The 22,004-nt window shown below is 43.9% G+C and overlaps 3 protein-coding genes across 8 annotated transcripts; 2 read left to right on the top strand and 1 right to left on the bottom strand.

The window, feature by feature from the left end:
• Positions 1–213: 213 nt before the first annotated feature.
• Positions 214–7,463, top strand: LOC147957450 (glutamate dehydrogenase 1, mitochondrial-like). 6 transcript variants are annotated; one of them, XM_087535723.1, is made up of 8 exons: positions 215–678; positions 1,399–1,614; positions 1,773–1,848; positions 1,946–2,065; positions 2,587–2,724; positions 6,271–6,409; positions 6,556–6,668; positions 6,761–7,460. In XM_087535723.1, the coding sequence occupies exons 2-4, from the start codon at positions 1,508–1,510 to the stop codon at positions 2,030–2,032; spliced, it is 270 nt and encodes an 89-aa protein (XP_087391849.1). In that variant the 5' UTR covers positions 215–678; positions 1,399–1,507; the 3' UTR covers positions 2,033–2,065; positions 2,587–2,724; positions 6,271–6,409; positions 6,556–6,668; positions 6,761–7,460. The 6 variants fall into 6 exon arrangements, 3 of the variants coding, with proteins under 3 accessions (XP_087391849.1, XP_087391847.1, XP_087391848.1); XM_087535721.1 differs by having other exon boundaries at positions 1,946–2,008; positions 6,761–7,459; XM_087535722.1 differs by having other exon boundaries at positions 216–678; positions 1,946–2,130.
• Positions 7,464–14,182: 6,719 nt separating this feature from the next.
• On the top strand, positions 14,183–15,725 carry LOC147957449 (uncharacterized). The gene is made up of 5 exons (XM_087533152.1): positions 14,183–14,746; positions 14,820–14,965; positions 15,036–15,042; positions 15,122–15,478; positions 15,570–15,725. The coding sequence occupies exons 1-5, from the start codon at positions 14,183–14,185 to the stop codon at positions 15,723–15,725; spliced, it is 1,230 nt and encodes a 409-aa protein (XP_087389278.1).
• A 1,857-nt stretch (positions 15,726–17,582) lies between these two features.
• LOC125548721 (protein FAR1-RELATED SEQUENCE 5-like) lies at positions 17,583–20,327 on the bottom strand. Its single transcript, XM_087535928.1, has 3 exons — positions 20,237–20,327; positions 17,828–19,966; positions 17,583–17,746 (listed from the first exon to the last, which is right to left on the bottom strand). The coding sequence occupies exons 2-3, from the start codon at positions 19,958–19,960 to the stop codon at positions 17,723–17,725; spliced, it is 2,157 nt and encodes a 718-aa protein (XP_087392054.1). The 5' UTR covers positions 19,961–19,966; positions 20,237–20,327; the 3' UTR covers positions 17,583–17,722.
• Positions 20,328–22,004: the final 1,677 nt, after the last annotated feature.

The following is a 22,004-nucleotide window of genomic DNA, read 5'->3' as shown; positions in this document are numbered from 1 at the left end:
AATTACAACTGTTAAGGTGATTGGCGATTTTACGAACCGTCCATCCAGCCTAATCTAACGGTGGGAAAATAGGAGTTACAGGAGTTATAAAACTAAAATTACAGGAAATTACATATAACGTGGGACCAGTACATAATTTTAGTAGGACCAATTAGAATTTTAAAGGGTAGATCCGTCATTTCTTTATTTCCGCTCGCAATATATCCATTCGTCTCAACCCCCGATCCAGTCTCATCCCCGATCCACTCATCTCCTCTCACCACGGCGTCCGCCGCTTGCCACGCCATGGACTGCCGGTTTCTCCCCGCCAAGTGCCCCACCACGCCGGCCGCCGGTCTCCACGCCGTCGACTGTCACAGTCCTTCGTCGCCGGATGTGCCCCGCGAAGAGCCCCGCCCCGCGCGAGCCCTCCGCCGCCGGATGTGCGTCGCCAAGTGCTCCGCCCCGCGCCAGCCCTTCGTCGCCGGATCCCCGTCCAGCGTGGCCATGCCCGCGTCGCTGGATCTGCGCCGTCAAGAGCCCCTCTGCACGGCACCGCAGCCGGATCCCGGCCCCGCGGCAGTCCTCCCCCGCCGGTTGTGGCCCCGCCTGGAATACTCCCACCCAGCAAACCTCCCGTAGCGCCGAGCCGTCTTGCTCATCGGTGCAGCGTCCATCGCCCAAGTGTCGGCTCTTCAGGTCAGCGCATCCCCCCATTGCTAGTTTCCATCGTGGTTTGACACGGGGAGTTCATGACATTTTGTTTATTTACTTATGTGGATTAGGTAAACGTGATTAGGACCAGTGGATGAGTGAGCTGACTTGGAACTCGCCGGATTAAATTCATTTACACCGATTTTGTTTACATTTTCTCTGCAAAGTCAGTATGGATTCAGAACCTACGCGCTGTGAAAAACAGTTACAATAGGAGATTCAGGCCATGTTCTTCTGATTCTGATTATGCACTGGACTATAGCCATTTTCCCACAGCGGCTCATGCACTATTGGATAACCACCATGTAGCTTGTTCACTTTAGATGACCCTCTTGCTGATTTCAATAGTTCTCTATGCTGAAGCTTCAAAATGGGACTAATCTGTATTGGTGAATGTAAGATTCAGAGAAAGTGAATATCAAGTTGTTGGTGACTGCAAAAATTTGAAAGAAATGACTCTGATTTCTTCTAGTGAATGACATTGTTGAGGTTGATGTTGGTTTGTAATCTGAGTAGTTCCATGTGTGATTCATGCTGCAGTTTGGTTTACAAGTCTCATGCTACTGACAAACTTTTACACTTCATACATGCTACTTAACTGCAGCAACAGACCAAACAACTGATGAACTTGTGAACTCAGTGTTTACACAAGGGAATAAACAACTCACAAGATGGCTCAGTTTCTTATACATGCATTTCTCGTAGGTGATAGCTGGTGATAGCTGCTGATCGTAGGTATGAAAAAAGATAGATGTTGTCAAGAACTCCAATGGCATTGACATAGCCAAGCTGATCAAGCACTCGGCAGAGAACCATGGGATCAAGGGCTCCGACAAAAGGCGACGCCGTCGATCCGACCTCGCTGCTCACGGAAGAGTGCGACGTGCTCATCCCGGCAGCTCTGGGAGGAGTCATAAAAAAGTAATCTTCTTCTTCCTCGTCCCAGCTCACTTCATCCTATCTTCTATCAGATTAATGCTCTGAAGTTCAGTTAGAGTATCCTCCTGGCTGCTATTTTTTTCTGTATCTGAAAACATTTTTGTTAATAAATAGTCCTTTCGATTTTCTTCTTCTACTAGGGACAATGCTGATGCCATCAAAGCAAAGTACATCATCGAGGATGTTAACCACCCAACAGACCCCGAGGCCGACGAGGCAAGAACACCAACATTTTGCCAGAAAACTAAGCTGCATTTGTTGACACATTCACACATTGACTGACAGCAGAGAAATGTTCATGTTCGTGGTGCAGATTCTAGCAAAGAAGGGCGTGCTGATCCTACCGGACATCATGGCCAACTCCGGCGGAGTGATGGTGAGCTGCTTCGAGTGGGTGTAGAACATCCAGGGGTTCATGTGGGATGAGGAGAAGGTGAATCGGGAGCTCAAGACATACGTGACCTGCGCCTCAAACATAGTTCTGAATATTTAGGAAATGTATGGCACTGTAGAAAATGGACAGTAGTTATGTAAAGTATATCTTCGAAAACTAGAATTGGCTCAATTTGGAAGAATGCCCACTTCATATGAATTTCTTGCCCGCTTTGCACGTGTTGCTACATGTGCATTATCATGCCTCAGCCATATCATTGTTTAGGATCTGTTTGTTCTTTGATGATCTTATGCTGGTTGCCTGGTTCTCATTCTCGTCCTAGCTGTCTAGTTAGTAAGCATAACTCTGTTAGAGTAAACCTAGCTGGGACATCTGTTTCAGTATTGTTACCCAAGAGACTTAGGCCTAGATTTATTAGTTGTAAATTCGTTAGCTCCATGTATCGCATTAGTTTCGATGCAAAACACAAGCTGCAATGTACCAACTCTTGTCGACATGTCTATATCAGTATAAAAATGGTACATGGTGTTCCTGATGATATTCCTTCTTATTTTCTGCAGGAGAGGCTGACATTTGACAATACGGTTCTGTGTGTTCATTGACTGCTGGTGCTGCAGCCTGAAATTTTTCTTGTGGAGTCGACTGAAGTAATCCATCGAGCTAGCTGCATTATTGATTCTATTCTTTTTGCTGGCGAGGTAATAATCTCCCACTCAACTCGTGATGTGAGAAATAGTAGTGTAACCATGATATTTACATTGCTCATGTGTTTTATATGCTATGATTTTTCTTCCTTAATTACCCTGCCTCAGCCATAATCATCATCCACTTAAACCAGAACTGTATACTTACGCAGTGTATGGCGCCGTTAGAATGGGGAGCATGCGTTTGTAAGTAGTCACTTATGCTAGTGTTTTAGATGTAAGGTTACTCCGATGCAGAAAGGTATGGATCAGATGGTGCAAATGATAGAAGTGGAACTTGCAGCTCATTAGCTGGGGTTTTTCTAAAAAGAACCAATGAAAAGTCAAGCATTTGGATGTACATAATCATACAAATAATATGCAAAAACATTAGAACATAAGTGTAGTCTTTAATTCAAAGAACATGCTATGAAGATCAATCATTATGATCTGCCCTTGAAGTGCCTCTCCGTGTAGCCCATTCATGGCTGTACGAATGGGCTGGACACGACGTTTGATGGTTTGCGCTTGCGTCTTTTCGACTCCAGTTGTTTAGCGATAGTCTCTGTGTCAAATTGTTGTTTTACTGGATTACTAGGAGGGGCATTCTTCCTCGGGCGTCCACGTTTACGCTTTGGGGCACCGAATGTGTCTGGTTTGTTTGTAACATCAGGGTTGCTGACAATCGTGACGTCATCTGCACCTTTTCGTTCCTTTGGAAAGCTGGCTTCATACTCGTCCTTCTATAGAGGAAATAGTGGTGCGTTACATGCAATCATGAAAGGTAGGAACTACATGACATGAAATGCTAGTTGTGTAGAACTTACCTCTATAGGATTCTTGTATGATTTTTTCCGAAGCTTGTTGCAATCCGACCGCAGCAGGCTTGAACATATTTGCCAGCTGAAAATATGTATTTCTGCCTGAATTAGATAGCGACACATAGGTTAGGATAGCGGTGAAGCATAGGTAGTGCATGATTGCAAATGTAATTTATTGTTCGGCAGACCTGTGTGAAATCCTCAATAATTTTGTCTCCGTCCCATGTCAACATGTATTTGAGTGTGTACGCCCCACATGAGTAACTGTGATGTAAAGTTGAAGTCAAGTATTGTAATGTAGGTGAGGAATCATGTTGCTGCCTATACGTACCCATCCGTCTGTTGTGGTATGTTAGTATAGCAAGTGGTTTTCCACTGGGTAATATTGATGGGTTTAGGCGGTGTTACCAAGCCATCCTCGACCGCTTCGTTGATACATGCCTGAATGGACTCCACCTGGTGTATGAGGAGGAATTCAAGGGATTGCGTCAGTGCTTTTCAAAAAGTGTCACATGAGGTAAGAGGAAGCAAGAGAGCAAGCTTACCAGTGCAGTTTCCTTGGCAATGTCACGATATGCTTGGATGGAGTTTAGGACCTGGATCTCTTCTTTATCTAAATTAAACACGAGTAATAACCAGTGCATGTTGTGCACATTCATTGGGACACGTACCTGGCAGAAAATTAAAGCGGACTCAATTTAGGGAAAATCAAGATATACAATTAAATAAGTCAGGAACCATGCATACCATTTTGCGTCCTACAAATTTCGTTGCTACATTAGCAACATGTGGGCTTTTGCATCCCATTGGAATACCCCCAAATTCGCCTAGCAATCTTCTGCTTTCTATGGTGGAAATGAATGATGTAGCATCAGTTGCAACATTGCTAATGTGTGCATATGCATTAATAACCTACAAAATTTGTAGTCATGTAATATGGCACAATTTAGAATACTTGATGTAGATTGCCGTATACGGGCCATATGTCATCGACGAAGAATAGTTTGCTAACATTTGGCTTGAGTTGATGAACTGTTAGCACAATGTCTTCGATGTGAACTAGCTCAACAAGGTCGTGACTCCCTCGGATGAAAAGTGCAGCCTCATAGTCTTCATCTGTCAATATGTAAGCATTGTTGAATACAGGCTTCCATGGTGGGATGTCTTGGTCCAACTCCTTGTTTTGCACCACAGGTTTTGCACTAGGTGTACCAGCAGAAGTCCGTGCTTTCCATGCGTCAAACACAGGAGTTGATGAAAACTTGTCATTGCTTGGTTGCTCTTGTTCCTAAAATTAGAAGTTGGTCAATGAACAGAAATTAGCTCATGTTAGCAAGATGATGGGCCATAGTTATCACCTGTACGTATGCATTCCTCTTCGTTGATTGTTTGTTTGTTTCACCTAGGGATCTTAATTCCTGTAACATGAAATGCATAGAATGAAAATATAGGAAGTTATGGGTAAAATTGATGTTGTAGTGTCACTTACCTAGAGTTCCCTTTTGAGGTCTCCAACTTCCCTTTTGAGATCTCCAACTTCGTCCTCCAGCTTGGACAACCTAGCTTGAGTGGCAATTTTACCCCTTATGTTTATCACGTCCTCGGTCACGGTGATTATTCTTTTATCTAATTTGTGCTCCACTTCTACTACTTGTTTGACCAACTTTTTCTCTTGTTCTGCAAATAGATCGTTCTGGGTTTGAAGTATCATGTCCATCTGCATAAAAGAAATGTCAACTCGTTTTGTTAGAAGAAAAATAAGTATGGTTAGGTGTGACCTTTGTTGTGTTATTTAAAAGGATGTGTCTTGGAGCAACTTACTTGTTGGCTACTCATAGTTTGACCTCGTGGTTGTGGTCGATAGCTAGCATCTTCATGCGCATGTGTATCTTTGTTGGTATGCTGGTCATTTGTAATGTTGGTTGGCTCCAGATCGCCGATCTTCATGATAACCTTTGATAAGATATAAAGAATCAGTACTAACAAATAAATATGGTAAATAAAGAAGTCAAGTCTAGAAAGGTACCAATCCATTATACATGCCTCCTTTCAAGTAGGCCTCATGTCTTATTTTAGCTGTGGCTTCATCCCACCGTGCCATCAGCGGACGAGGTATACGAGAATACATAAGCGAGCCAGCACGGATGTGTTCCCAATACCAAAACTGCAGGAAACATTAGTTCAACAATGATAGAGATATATGCATCATATGAATAATAGTAGAATGACAAATAGTGTTGTAGCACTTACTTGGAGCAAAGCTAGATTTCCTTGTAGATTCACTTGGTCCACATAGTTAAAAGTATTGATGGATGTCAACAGATGGTTAAGTGTGAAACATCCCCAGTTAAAATAGGGAATTCTTGCGACGTCTTGTACAAGGACGAAATATTTGGCGTCTACATAATCCTATACCGTGGGTGCTAACATAGTGCCAATAGCATACAAAACAAACCGCCTGATGAAATGATCGTCTGGAGTTTTGGAGGCTTTAATTTTCTTCTCAAGGTCACTCAGCTTAAGTCTTCCGTCAGTTTGATAAACGCTTAACAGGTTTACATCTATTGGTTTTCCCATTTCCATATATATATATATATATATATATATATATATATATATATATATATATATATATATATCTTCCCACTCTATCGGAAGGTCCATTAATTCATACACATCTGTTGGAGTTATAGGAATGTCCTTACCAGCAATGTGAATACTCTGCTTTTTTCTGATGTAGCTCTTGGCTAGCAGCACCAACGTAATACGTCGGAGAAGCACTGACTTCATTTGCGTTAGCCCTCCAAGACCAGTTTTAGTGCAGATGGCCTTTTGGTGGTCGGGATCTAATCTGTCGATCATGTGCACAATCCTTGAAGGTGAGCACGATAACCTCATATTTGCATGTTTCACACTGAGTTCTTCCAAAAAATCCTGAAATATGTGTAATTGGTAAAAGAACTATGTGTTTTCAAAGATTTTAACCTAACTGGGATTAACATACCTGATTGGTTACGTCTGGTAGTGGCAATTCTGTGTCAGCATAACTACTGGAAGAACTAGCCATTCCTGCAAACTATGCACAAAGATAGACTGAATCAATTTTCTCTACTGTCGTTCATGTGAATATAATACCTGGTATGTACTGAATCATTCTGCCATTTGATATTTGTATACAGTTTTGGATTAAGTTGACCTCACTTGTTGACTAAAGGGTGTAAAAATATCAGGCGTTCTGATGCTAATGGGTGGATGAAGAGGAAGCAGTACCGTCGTATCACACAGGCCAGATAGGTGGTTGACACCGGCTCGGATCCCCTGGGTGTGCCTGGCGGCTCTGATCGCGCCGGTGATCCCCTGGGTGATCCTGACGGCGGCAGCGGCGTTCCTGTGGACGTACGACAGTTGCTGGGCGCTCCAATTTTGATTGTCCACCTAATTCATGTAGCTGCGGGCGGTACCCATGGCGCCAAATAAATGCACGTTCCAACATAATCATGTACGAGCCTGTTTAGATGACAAGAGCCGGCATTCTCACCTTAAATACGAAGTGTCGATGAAGAACAAGCAGCGACGTCGTATTCCGCAGGCCAGATGGGCGGTTGCCGGCGGCTCCGTTCTCGTGGGTGAGGACATCGGCGTTCGATGGGACTGGCTTTGGAGGAGAAGATCGCGTGTGCGGCGCATGGAATATGAGTGGAAAATGGCGATCAAGCCGGCTAGGCCAGTTGGATAGGAGGTTGTTGCAGATAGTGCGGGAGGTGGGAGGTGAGTTTGGAAGGGCCGATGGATACGCACGTGATAAGTGTTAATCCAATTCTTTTGGCACGTCTGCTTCTTTTTTTAGAAGGGCCCATGGATGGGTGGTCCCACTAGTAACAATACAAGTAGCCCTTTTCACAAAATAAAAACAACAAAGTAGCATTGACGTGCAAGCACTGCTACTCACTATATTAGTATTTGTGGGTCATCCACTAGGGGTATTCGCCGGCTGCCGAGCTCCAGCCCACGCCCGCCTCCCTCCTTCCCATACCACCTACGCCCCAGACCCGGTAGGGCTCTGGCTCCTACCAATGATGGGTTCGTCCGGTTCCTATAGCCCATTCCCATGTTTAGTTAGTCGAATGGACCGGAACCCACCAATCCCAAAAAACAGAATATTCGCTCTATATGCGGAACCGAGGGATACCTCTGATTCGGCCGGACGACATGGAACGAGCCCCTCGCACGGACCCAGCCCTGTCCCCTCACGCATCGCCCCCCGATCTTGATCTGTGCCCTCCCCGCTCCCTCTCTGGCGTCGCAATCCCTCTCATCCCCATTGTCTCGCCTCCATCATGGCACGCATCGGGATCTTGGCGGTGACCTAGCAGAGGGTGGGGACTGGCAGCAGGGTGGGGGACTGGCAGGGGCGACAATTGGCGGCGACCTAGCAGGGGTGGCCACTTGCAGCAGCAAGGTGACCTGCAGCGGGACGGCGGGAGAGCAAGGAATGACCGGTGCGGCTGCTGCATAGCAGTGAATGAGCAGTGAAGGCGGAAACTGGCTGCTAGCAGTGAACTTGGCTCCTCAACCAAACACACCCTACATGTACTCCTGAGCAGTGAATGAGCAGTGAGGGCGGAAACGGGCTGCTAGCAGTGAACTTGGCTCCTCAACCAAACACACCCTACATGTACTCCTGAGCAGTGAATGAGCAGTGAAGGCGGAAACTAGCTGCTAGCAGTGAACTTGGATCCCTTTTTGCACAATGGGTCATTCGGAAATGGTAACACCATGAGTTGCCCCCAACGAGTAAGACCGATTATCATGACAACAACTGGCTATCACCACTATGGGTAGTCCGAACCCAAAACTACTTTCACATGGGTGGGCAGCTGGGCGCACAACAAAAGATTAGGCCTACTGTGACGAGCCAACAAATGTCATCGAACAACTAATAACGTCACAAATTACACCCGAGTGACGTTGTATGGGCGTCACAAGCATCGTCACGGAATCCCCGTCACAGATTACTCCTGGTGACGGCGCATGTAAAACAATGTCATTGAAAATGGGACCTTTGGTGACGTTTTCGAGAACGTCAACAACTTGCTATTTCCATGACGATGGATTAATGTCACAAGTTAGGAGCAAAGATGCCATATTGTACAATATTTAATGATGGAGCAACGTCACTGACTTTATGCCATGTCAACACCCGCACAGATTACCCTACTACTAGCATCACTACTTTCATTATTGATGAAGATGATATCATCAAACTATGTTTACTATATTTTGAATAATTTGCAATGAAATATGAGCTCCACTATATTGCAAATGCATATCAAAGTATTTAATTCACATCACATTTTATAAATAAGTTATGAGCCAAATCACATTATAAATTGAAATGGGAGACAAATCATATTATATATTCAAACTCTTAGCCAAATCATCCTCCAAATAGAAATGACAATAATAAATAACATTGACTCAAGTTTGACACGACAATAGACAAGACGATGGATTCTTGCTGAGTTGCTCGAGCCCTTAAGAGAAAAACCAATATCATGTTGCTTCTTTCCCCAAGCTTCATTCTTCTCTTGTTGGCTCTTCTTCACAGCTTCCAATCCTTCTTGATGCTTCCTTTGAATCTCTTCAAATGTTGTCATGTGCTTCAAGTCTCACGGCTAACTCCCCTCGATGCCTATAAATTGAGGAAACACAACATCGTGTTGCATCTTAATGAGATGAAAACATAAGATAAAAACATATAAAAGTACCACTAAGAAGCATACAATCTATCAAATTATGGATCTGTGTACATTATTAACTAGATTTGCGGGTATGCAGATGGGACAATAAAATGGTATATTAGTTTGGCAAAACAAGAAGACACAAACTAGAATAAAAAGTTGTCAGTCAAAATAATTTACATGGACCCATGCTGCACTTTTAAGTAGCATGTGAATGACTAGTGAGTCCACTAGGGCGGCGTATGACAATGAATTATAGTAATCTACTGAACATATTTCATAATTAGTTGCATAAGTATAGTTGTTTGACGCTTTGGTTACTACAAAAGTTTAGATCGGCACATCACTAAGAAAACATATCAGTAATGTACTAAAAAACCGCAGACCAAAACACCAAAATGTTTCTTTTGTAAGGAGTGACATCCATTCATCCATTCGAATAATGCAATATCTACAGGTAATCACCCAACCACTACAGGCCACCTTATTCCTATTAACTGTGCGTTTTCTCGTTCTGAAATGATTTGGACATGCTATGAATTTGGTTGTTCATCATCTCATGTAAAACTAAGTTCCATAAGCAACCACTGTCAGTACTGTCTACACTATTTTAGTCAGTTGTGAGCTTACTCACCTTCCCCAGCAACTACAGCTAATTGTGTACTTGCACTGCAGTTGTACGATGCTTCCTCGATCTAAATATAACAATAAAAATACAAGTTATGCACAAAGGAAGGGCACGGTGAGATTAAATCCAGGCATAGACAACCACGTAAGGAATTGTCAAGTACTGGACTGGAAGGAAAAAAAGTGGAGAAGCAACAAGCAAGTAGAAAAAGATTAAGCTTCAAACTTTACCAACATAGCAAGGTCAATACAATTATCCTGATATTGCAAACCCAGTTCTGCTACCTACAGTGAGCAGTCGATTAATGCGCCTGCGTTATAGGGGAAAAACAGAAGAGAAGCAATATACTAACAAGTGTTCACATGGATAAAAATATTACAGAATAACATAATCATTTCTCTTTCACTGAGCAGTATTAGCATCTGAATGGAACTTTTAGTATATATATTTTTCAGCATCTAGCAACTACGGTATGTCCCATGATACGAGCCCTCGACATATCTTTACCTTGTTAACTATTATCACAGAATATTGACTTCTTGTGCATAGTAACTGATAAAAGGCTATTAGTACAGCTTCACTGTTAATACTCTGAATGTAGAGTCTAGTCACATATTAGATGTTCTTGAGCATGCTGGAGATTGCATAATCTTGCAGCTTAAAGGGGAAACTTGAGTTGAAATCATTCATTGTAGAAATTTAGAGACAGTCAACAACATATAAGTATAAACCTTAGATAAGAACAAAGGACATTGATCTTACTCCTGATCTAGATGAACTACAACTAGAAAAAGGAGATTTCAAGTAGGTGGTTAGAAGAATCAAATTTCCAGATCACAAATCTTACATCAGGAAATTATGGAAGAAAAAGGAAGCAGCAAAATATTACCCTCGAGTAGTTGGAAGGGGAACAGATCTAATGGTGCTGTAGCCGAGTTACTTGTAGAGTTTTCGACTCATTCCCTAGCCTATCTGCATCATCGGCTTGCCTCTCCCAAACCTGGTGTCTCCCGCCGCCGCCGTCTTGTTGGTCGCTGGACGAAACCAATCTTCTAAATCACCATATACATCTCAAGTAGTGGGTGAGGAAGGGGTGGTGAGGCAGCGTCCAGATCTTGGTGAGGCACGAGGTGAGAAACGAAGCTGGTGAAGGCGTCGGAGATGGAGTTGGTGATGGTCGACAAGCCATTGACGCTGGAGGCAGCATGGAGGTCGGACCAGGCAGCAAATGGGGCAGGTCGGCGTCGGTGTAGTGGTGGCTGGGGATGGGGAACCGGACATAGAGGGTGGGGCGGCAGACTAGAGGGCAGCGACGGGGAGAGAATTCGGGTGGAGCGGCTGGCGGCGAGTGATCTGCAGCTGCCGCCGGTGAGATGAGATTTGAGTTAGGTGCGAATGTACAGGTGTATTTGGGGATTTTTTTTGGGCTAGTGTTTTATATGGAGGCACACGGCGTGGCGTGAGACCTAGTGCCAAATGGGCCGACCCACGCACGAAGCTGATTTTTGTTTTGTTTTTTCTCTGTGGTTGTGAATTCTTGGCGTGCCATCGTTTTAAAAGGTGGGTGATAAGAATTAAAAAAATCCAATCAACTCTCATATTTCCTTTTTAACTTTTGAGATAGAAATGTAACAACATTAGCTCACGAGTGCGCCATTGAAGGTTTTTTTGCATACGCACTAACTATTTATTATATTATACAACATGAAAGTAATGTTCACTCATTTCCTCTTGGCTCCTATTTTCATTTTTATATTCGAGATAAACAACATCAGCTCACGGACGCTCACTTTGAGTTTTTAGCCCAACCACTACCTATTTATATTAGAAAGAAGAAAATAAGTTTTACCTTTATAAATAATAATGATTATTAGTATTTCCACGGCCATTGCCTATTTATATTATATCAAGAAAAATTACAACGCTCGCTAGCTTTTGAAAAAACTATGGCAATCTCACTGCCAACACTGACGCATGGACCCAGTCACTCAATAACCCAAGAACTAGCTATGGTTGGTCTGACTACTATACGTAACATGACAAAAATGATATTCACACATTCATAGTACTCGGTGACTCTAGCGGGCTCGTCATGGAAATTACGAAGATGTCACAAAAATTGGGAGCCAGGTGTGCTGAAAGGTCGAGGCAATTCGGTGACGCTTATCGTCACCGATTTGCAGTAATTGGTGACGCCACCTATGACAACATCATACATTAGGAATTTATGTGACGTTGTCCACCATCGTCACGAGGATTTTCGTCACAGTATGTCAATTTTGTTGTAGTGGCGGTCCGACTGGTAGTTGCGGGTCATCCGCTACAGGTAGTACCACGACCATGGCTCTTTACGTCTAGTACTATGGGTCATCCGGATACTCGTCGACGTAAACTTTTCACCGCGATCTGTCCAAGCGCGAACCTTCAGCTTCTTGAACGCTTCAAACGCGCCATCTTTAGATCGTAGGAGACGTATCTCGAGTAGTCATCTACCACAAGGAAGAAGTACTTATTTTCTCTGTGATATGTTGGGGTGATAGGGCCACATAGATCACCATGGAGCTGCTCGATTGCATCACTTGCACGATAGGTAGACCGAGCAGGGAACGGCCTACGGTGTTGTTTTCCAACCAAGAACCCGTCACATACTCGATCAATATGGTCGATAAATGGCATCTCAGATACCATGTCCATCTTCGACATCTTCCTCAAGGCGTAGAAGTTAACGTGTCCAAATCTAGCATGCCATAACCACGAATCATCATCACTCTTAAGCCAACACCATGACACGTTCTGGCTCCCGGATAACTGCGGCATTACTTTTTTCTCATGAAGTAGCACCTATCGGTTTGGTTTGACAACCTATCTTTGGACGAGATCACAAACTTCGGCCATTAGAAGACATGGATGTTCGTCTTCCTGCTTCGTCAAATTTGTCTTGATCTCCCGCTTGTTAGGCTCCGAATAATCCTTCGCACGCTGTAGTTGGCGTCGGTAAGCATCGGGTACTGGATGAGGATGTTGTGATGCACCAGTACGTTGGCACCGCCCGTCCTCCACCACTGGTTGCTGACTTGCCGCCCTTCTTCACCTTGTTGCCATTCTTGTACTGTCGCCGGACTTGACCGACTCCTGATCGCCGTCCCCCATCATTGATCGTAGATCGTCGAGGCTCTAGATACCAATGTTGGATTTAGAACGCTAGATTAACTCGTCGGCAACTACACATACACATGGAAGCACACAAGCAGGCTGCTTAATTGATTTCTTCTTTTTTTTAGTCCATACACACTCTCATTTATTGATCAATATCCAAATACATAGGAATACAAGATAAATCCGGGGTATTAAGTAGCCAGAGATGGCATCCCGGAGAGAGTCCCAAAGTGTGTTTGGCGAGGTTGTGCACCTCAAAGTTTGTCTCGCGCCCTTCGAAGATGAAGGAGCATGCTGGAAACTGCAAACCTTGGGAGATGATCTCTTTAACAATGCTCGCGTAAAGGCCGCCCGTGCCCTTGTGTATGTCCGCGACAACCTCCTTGCAATCTGAGGCTACCAACACATGAGATAGTGAGAGGTCGAGGGCAAGGGAAAGAGCTTCTCTCCACGCCAAGGCTTCGAGTGTCGCTGGATCGTTAATACCTGTGTGTCTTACTGCTGATGCACCAAGATACTTGCCCATGTCATCCCTGCTTAATTGATTTCTTCTGAATCAAGAGCACATGCACGTACGATATTTGATCCACGTGAGCACAAAAGCCCATATAGTACTTACGAGCCCAATCCAGATACGTAATATAATTGCCCATATAGTACTTACCAGCCCGACTTACCAGCCACGTTCACACGTACGTAAACCTAGCCATAGAGGCAAATCCCATCGGGAGCAGTTCATCAGGCGGCGGCGCCCTCTCCTCCACGTCCGGCGACGTCCTCTCCTCCTCGTCGGCCGGCGACGTCCTCTCCTCCGCGTCTGGCGACCGGTGCCCCACAACCAAACCGTATATACACCTATGATGTTTCCTTCCCTCTTAGTAGTAATGCGATTCAATTAATACGGTGGACGCGGATGGTGCCGCGGCGGCCGATCTTCGGATCCTTCTAGTGGCACATAGCATGCACTGAACTATAAATCAGAAATCTACTACTTTCTCTAAATTGCATGCTCGTACGTCTAGTGGCACATAGCAGTATGGGAGTTAGTAATTGGATTTAATTAATAGGTATTCCAATTTCCATACATATTGTAACTAGCATTGTTATGTCAGGCTGCTGTAGGGACCATGGATGATGACAAGTACGTGCATCAAATGCGTCAAGAGATGGACAAGAATATGCAGCGAGAGCGAGAGGTGATGGACAACAATCTGAAACTGGAGCGTGCAACCGTGGACCGCATGAGGAAGGAGGATCGTGCAGCCATGGAACAAATGATGACGGCGGAGCGTGCAGCCGTGGATCAGAGGTTGAAGCATTTCCATGATGATATGGACCTAAAGTTGAAGAAGGAGCGGAAGGACCTGGACCGCACTATACAGCTCGAGCGTGGCAAGATGGAATTCAATATCATGCAGGCGCGTGCGAACAGGGATCTTATCTTGCGGCAAGAGCGTAAGGACATGGATCACAAGGCCAAGATGGATCAGATCCGCTTGGAAGGGAATATGATGCAGGACCGCGTTGTACAGCTCGAGCGTGGTAAGATGGACGTCAATACAATGCAAGCTCGTGCGGATATGGAGCGAAAGTTACAACAAGACCGTAGTGATCTAGATTACAAGGCCAAGATGGAGGACATCCTCATGGATGGGAGTATGATGCAAGACCTTGCTAGTACAGGCACGAAGGTACGTTTCATTATGTACCTATTATTCATTAAATTATCCGCAGGAGCAATCTGTCTCATCAGCACCTCTACAGGCACAACGAGACATCCCTAGACCGAAGGAATCTATCTCATCAGCATCTCGACAGGCACAACGAGACATCCGTACACCGGAGCAATCTGTCTCATCACCACCTCCACAGGCACAACGAGACATCCGTACACTGGAGCAATCTGTCTCGTCACCACCTCCGCAGGCAAAACATGACATCCCACCACCGGACAATCTGTCTCAACACCACGTGGCCCAGTAAGTATGTTTTACCAATGGTAGGCACATCCTATGTATGAACAATTTGATATTGTGCAAAAACTGATGTCAACTAGTCATATGTAGGTAGTCGTAATGCAATTTATTGTTCATGTGGACTATGAACTTTCTCATGTTCCTCACGCGTACCACAACGGGAGACCTGGTATGACGACAATAGTTGAACCCGGCAAGGTGGACTGGCAGCTAATGGAGAAAAATTTGCGTTGCCAAGGGTACAAAGGGAAAGCAGATTTGTACTACATCAAGCCTGGGTGTGTACCACCAGAAGGAATGGTACAGATTTCAGGCCAACATGATGTAGATGAAATGCTGCATGCTTTAGAAGGGCTAAAGAAATGTCATTTGTACATTGTCAAGAATTGTGCAACCTCAGATGATGCACAAGTCTCATATGATAGTGACGATGACATGTCTGAACAGGTTGGTTATATTGCCAAGTTCACTTATTATACAAAAAATGGCCACATCATTTGCATGTTAATCTAAATACCTTTGGTATGCTTTTGGACAGGACATGTGTGAGGAAGACATATATTCGTGTGGGTACAAGGATATCGGCAAGAGGGACATGGGCGAATATGGGTCATCGCCCAAAAGGAAGAAACTTGCAGATAACAATTCGAAGAAAGCATTGGATTTCGGCAGCAGTGACGAGCCTCTTCAGTAGGCTTTTGTTTTTTCTACAATTTCAAGCTTTGGAGCTGAATTATTGTCCGAAGTAGTGTTTATATCATTTTCCATCCAACAATCACTTCATTCAAGTGACAATTGTGAGACTATGTTTACAATAATAGGCTTTCAACTTTGAGTTGTTGCTCAATTTTTAGATGCCACATACTAAATTGTGGCTTTTACTATTTTTTTACTGCATATGCTGCACTAGTCCAAACCAGTGTTATTTCACGCAACAGTTTGGTTATTTCTGATGCTTTAGCTTATTGAGAACCAAAGAATCTGTGATACGGCTATTCTGTGTAAAGGAAAGATATTTCCATGGTCTGCACATTTATATAACAGAATTAAGAGATGCTTTTGTATGGCAGTGTTAATAATTACTCCAGCCGTAAACTAATATAAGAGCGTTTAGATTGCTATTTTAGTGATCTAAACACTCTTATATTAGTTTACAGAGGGAGTAGATATCAAGTGTCATATTGTCTGGACAACTTGCATTAAGGCTTTAAGATGTAGTAACAACGCTTGGTTCGCAGAAAAGCCACGGCTTCTGACTCCAATGCATTCCAAAACCGTAAGGTTGTATTTGTTTCGCTCGCAATGTCTTTCATAGCCATGGTTTCCGATACAGGACTTAACGAAACTGAAGACGCCCAGATCGGAGCTGATTGGAAAACGGGAACACATCTGCGCCAACCAAACGAAGCGCGGTTTCGAGTTAAATTAGTGTATAGGCTAGAATTGTCTTGCAGAAGTTGTACTAAAGTTGTTAGGCTGATTATCAAATTAGGATATGTACTGTAAAAACTTCAGAAAATTTGATAGGATCATATATAAATTTCTGTTCACCACTGTCACATGCGCAGGCTAACTCAAACATTGTGTACATACATCTGATATAATATACTCCCTCTGTCCCATAATGTAAGACGTTTTTTGACTCTACTGTGGTGTCAAAAAACGTCTTACATTATGGAACGGACGGAGTATTTTATAAGGATAGCTTTGTTCTACAACTCTTGTATCTCACATTTTTATGTCCAAACATAAATCAACCGCTTTACTAGAAGAGATGCATTACAACACAGAACTTTCAAATTCCAGTATATCCTAGCTTACGCAATAGCTTGAGCGCCATCCAGCTCCAATCATCATCTGAAGATATCTTGGGCTGCAGAACAAGGCAAAAGTGGATGCAACTTCAACACTAGCTTGTACAACAATTTATTTTCTCTACAGATGAGCTTGCAGCTGAACATGCAGACAAGAATACCTGAAAAAAAATAGGAACATCAACTATTTTCAGGTGCATATCCAAGACAAAAGGTCAACAAAATTATCTTGTTGGATAAAGTTTAATTTATGCTAAAGGCCTTGTGAACGATACTACTTAAGATTTGCATGCTAGATCATGGCTAGAGTGTGGATTTGCAACAAGAAAATAAATCATGAACAAGATAATGACTAGTAATGCTTTCAGAAATTTCAGTTGGGCATCAAAAGTGGAGTTTCATTTTGAGACCAAAAAAGTGAACCAGCAGAAAAACACAACAAATATAATCTACTCCAGGCGGCCACCTAAAATGGTTTTACAAGGTCCTTTTTGTAAAATGTACCGGCGACCACCTAATGATAACATCATGTCCATCAGCTTTTCATCCAGTGGCTCAGAATCGCTCGGAGCATTCGTAGCACGAGTTCAACCATAGCATTGGATACGTTCTCGTACTGAACATGCTATAGTATACTGACGACCAGCAAAGAAAAAAGACTCATTCAGGTGCTTCAAAATTATCAACCGAAGAAGGAAAACAATCACAAAAATGCACTGTTGCTTACATGTGCAGGGCTACGAGGAGGTTGAGGCATCGCAGGGGACGGATCGGCAAGATCGTGGAAAATGAAATACTTGCGGAAATTAATATTTGAAAAATGGACCACAAGGGCAACAGTTTCCTACCATGAAACCCCTTGCAGAGATAGCTGTAGCTAACAGTTTGCTGCCATCATTTCCTACAGAGCACCAAATATAATTAGTGCACTATATTAATGAGTAAAGCAGATGCAAAAATTAAAAATGGACATATTTGACACCTCTTGCAGTTTAGTGCAATTACGCCGATCATGACCTGTCACCCCACAGTAGCCACATTTCCTCTTTGATCTTTGCTTCTTCATCTTTGCCTGCAACCTTTTCTTCGGTGCACCTCGGCCTTGCACATGCATTGGGTCTAGAACCTTTTCCAAATCTTCACAATCAATTTCCGTCATCTGTGGCAGCACCGGACCAAACCTAATGCATTCCTCCTGACCACGGCTTGATTCCTTGCTGCCATCTTGTCCATTCAAAACCATCTTCAGACGCTGATACTCCTCACTGGATTGACATGCCCGGAAACATGCCGCGTGACTCAAATTCCGCAACTCACGGTACCTCACAAGGCTTTCTGAATAGTCATACATCTCGCTCTTTCTGGTCGGAGGGAATGCAGTCTTTGCACTCATCGTCCACCTCATGGGAACACAACACCTAGGCAGCAGTTCCACTTGACGTATTCCCAAGATGTAGAATATGTGAGAGCATGGTGTTCCCAAGCACTCCAGCTTACGACAAGAGCAACTGATCCTGTACAGAGAACCTTCCTTCAGCTCACAACGCACTTCGAACTTCTTCTCTCTTCTATCGATCTTAGCCACAACATATGTAGTCAACTCCAATGCATCTAGTATATCGCTGATAACATATTTGCTGACGGCATTTATGCTCCATCTGACCAACTCAAACATACAAGGAGTGAAAACTCGGGCAGCATGTTTCTCAAGACTTGAAGCATCCGCGTCTGTAAATGGAACGGACTGCAAGGCCACGATGTCTAGGATCGCCTCATTCAAGCGTCGTCCCGAAAGGCAACGCTCATAGTGCTCTAGCATATCAAACAATGTCATCTTACCCTCAAGATGTGTATGTAGCACGGAGTTTAGGCTCTCACTCCGCTGATTGCTGCTCAATCCTAAGAAACAACGCCCCACCAGGTATGGAGCACACCACAACTTCCTCATCTGATACATTTGATGCAACCACGACTCCTCACTTGTCACTTCATTCCTTTGTAAGAACTCTATCCATTTTCTCTCATGCTCTTCAATACAAGACGAGTCATATATGAAAGATCTAAATTCTTCCCTAACCTCGTCATCATGCAAATGGCGTACGATGTTCTGTTGAATGTGCCATACACACAGTCTGTGGTATGAGTCAGGCCACACCACCCTGATCGCTCTCTGCATTGCAAGGTCCCCGTCAGTGATTACAGATATCGGATGCTTCTGCGCCATGGATTCAGAAAATATCCACAACATCCACTCGTACGCCTCATTAGTTTCATGAGAAATGATCCCGCATCCAAAGATAACTGTGCTGCGGTGGTGATTCAACCCGACAAACGGCACAAATGGCAAATTGTACTTATTGGTCCTGTATGTGCTATCAGAAACCACAACATCGCCGAAAGCCTCATAGTCAAGGCGAGATTGAGTATCGGACCAGAACAATCCCTTCAGATGCCCATCTTTATCAACCAAGTATTTGAAGAAATAATTTGGGTCTCTCTCTTGCCGCGCCATCATGTGACGGATCACCGTCTGAGCAACACCAGCAGCGACTGTTTCCTGCTTGTAGTGATGGCAGAAGTTATAGATGTCCCTCGTCGTGCATCCAACCTGGTCATATCCACCATAATGCATGCACAACACATCCATGATTTTGTGTTTCTGGATTCCAACACTTTCCATCTCTATAATGTCCGCTTTCTGCTCGTCGCTGATTCTTCTGTGGGAACGCAAAAAGCAAGCAAGGTCTCGTGGGGCCAGAGGATGGTTGTGTTCATCGATGAAATCCTTCACAAACCACCGCCCTGTTTTGGCGACTCTTGCAATGACAAATTTCGCTTTACACCCCACACGAGTGATATTTCGTGGCTTCCTATTCCTATCTTCTCTCTTCCTCTTCATGTGCTTCTCTTCATGGCAACCTTCACGACTACAGACAAATTTCCTCAGAATTATCTTCTCGTTCGCTTCATCCCACTCAACATAGCCTTTTCTCACACTAAAGCCTTTCTCAAGAGCATACTTGTTATAGAACTCAAAACCTTCATCCTCGCTATGAAACATCCTGCTGACAATGTTTACGTACACATCCAAACACTCAGCACTTATATCGGCCATCTATTCCTGCATATCACATACAAATTAACAACTGGTCTCAATCATGCACCAGAAGTAAAAGAATTTTCATACTCACATATTCCCCTCAAGGTAAGAGCTTCAGAGTTTCAGAAATTCATCAAGGCTTATTTTGTTCAGCATATCTTCGGAAGTGAATTAATACTATGGTGTACAATGAAGCTAATTATTCTAGTCAACTGGCCACATAGTCTTTTTACCATCAGAATCAATGATAAGAGATATTCAGTGGGTTGGAACATGTTTATAATAAATTACCTTTAAAACAAGCTCAAAGTATCCAATATCAAAATCCATTTTAGTCGGAGTAAAAGGCTTGACTACTTCCTCACCAGTACCATCCTTCCTTCTGCAACCGGTTAACAAAATACAAAAAACGGAATCAGAATATTCAACTCGCTCCATGTACCAAAAAGAATGACCATAACTCAACATCATAACCGTACACCAGGATATGAACAGTACAAATGGTCAGACCTGCATCTTATATATTGGCCAATTGCAAGGCCCGAAACAGAAGTATGTCTAGGGAAACAAATTTGAACTTGGCCACATTATGACTGATCTGTCTCTTCTGCACAAGATCATAGAGCATCCATTCATTTTTATAGTATACACAAACTTCAAAAGCAGTAACCTTGAATGCGGCAAATAATTTTGTATCCACGAACTGATTAATTAAGCTGGCATGCTCGCTAGCTCACCTAATTTAGGCTGCTTTTTTCATGGTGGGGCTAGTTAGTACTGATTCTTTAGACTATATATCTCACGATTATTCACAACAAACTGATTGTGTGTTTTGTACTCTTCATGTACTATTGGTTAATTAAGTTAGGTCATTTGGATCCTATGATGTCATATGAAGTTTGACAGCAAATTGAATAACACTGCAACTGTTATGTGATCACTTCAGTTTGTTTTCTTCTGCCTCTAAACTCTCTAGCTAGCTACTTATTGACATTTTTGCCATGGACAGGAGTTGATGTTGAGGCCATGGTGGATCAGAATGTTTGGAATGTTGATCGTCTTAGAGACCAGAAGCGTTTAGCACCTTGTAAGGGTCCTCTGGATCTCTTCCTTTTTCGTATATGTATGTATATATGCCTCACAATATTCTCACACACCTCTGTTTCACAAAACAGGCTCTACTCCTAGCACCAAGGATATTCGAGAGTGAACGCGGCTGTGAAAGGCTTGCGGAAGGAGTAACTTGTGTTGTGGGCGGTTGCAATAATCCATATACTACTACCAAGTCCGCTGTGACCTTGTCAAGCTACCGTCTCGCTAGCTACCTGAGAACTGCAGTTTTATCAGAACAGGCGCATGTACATTTATGCAGATGTCAACTAGATAGATAGAACAACACGAAATACCACTGCTCTAGAGTCTCCAGAATTCTTGCAAGACCTGTGGATAGTGCTTGACCCCATCCCTCTTACCATTTGTTGCCGCTGGACACAATTTAGACAAACAAATCAAAACATCTATACCAAACTGTCCCAAGGTTGTTGGCTTTTAATCAGAAAAATCCTCTGACAGTCGGCGGACTGTCTGACTAGCAACGCACGGGGCGGGGGGCGGGGGGAGGGGACGGAAAGGCACCTGTCCACAAAGTGCTCGCTGGCGTTGCTGGGCGTCGCCGGCTGCTTCACGGAGGGAGGCGTTGCAGTCGGCGGTGGGGTAGGGGAGACTTCGTCGGGCTCGGCGCGCCGCAGCGGACGGACAGCAGTTCCTGGCGTTGGGCAAGGGCGGCGGAACACTGGTGCTTGATTGGATCGGGGCCGCCGCCAGATCTCTTGATCGGAACGGCGGAAAGGGCGGCGGTGGCGGCTATGCGAGCAGAAACGTGCGGGGGCGCGGGAGGTGGGGTGGGGGCGGACGAGCTAATTTTCTTTGACCATTCTACCCTTTTGACCAAAAATTAAATTTTTAACTGATTTTTCAGATCCGACGGTTAAGAAAAATCAGTGGTGGAGTTACTCAAAAGTACAACTTGTAACCCGCCAATCACCCTAAAAGAGCTCTT

This window comes from Triticum urartu, chromosome 7A (assembly GCF_056163025.1).
Source record: "Triticum urartu cultivar PI428250 chromosome 7A, HENAU_Tu73, whole genome shotgun sequence".
Classification (NCBI taxonomy): domain Eukaryota; kingdom Viridiplantae; phylum Streptophyta; class Magnoliopsida; order Poales; family Poaceae; genus Triticum; species Triticum urartu.
The sequence above is the reverse complement of the archived record's forward strand: the minus strand, read 5'-3'. Positions and strand labels throughout refer to the sequence as shown.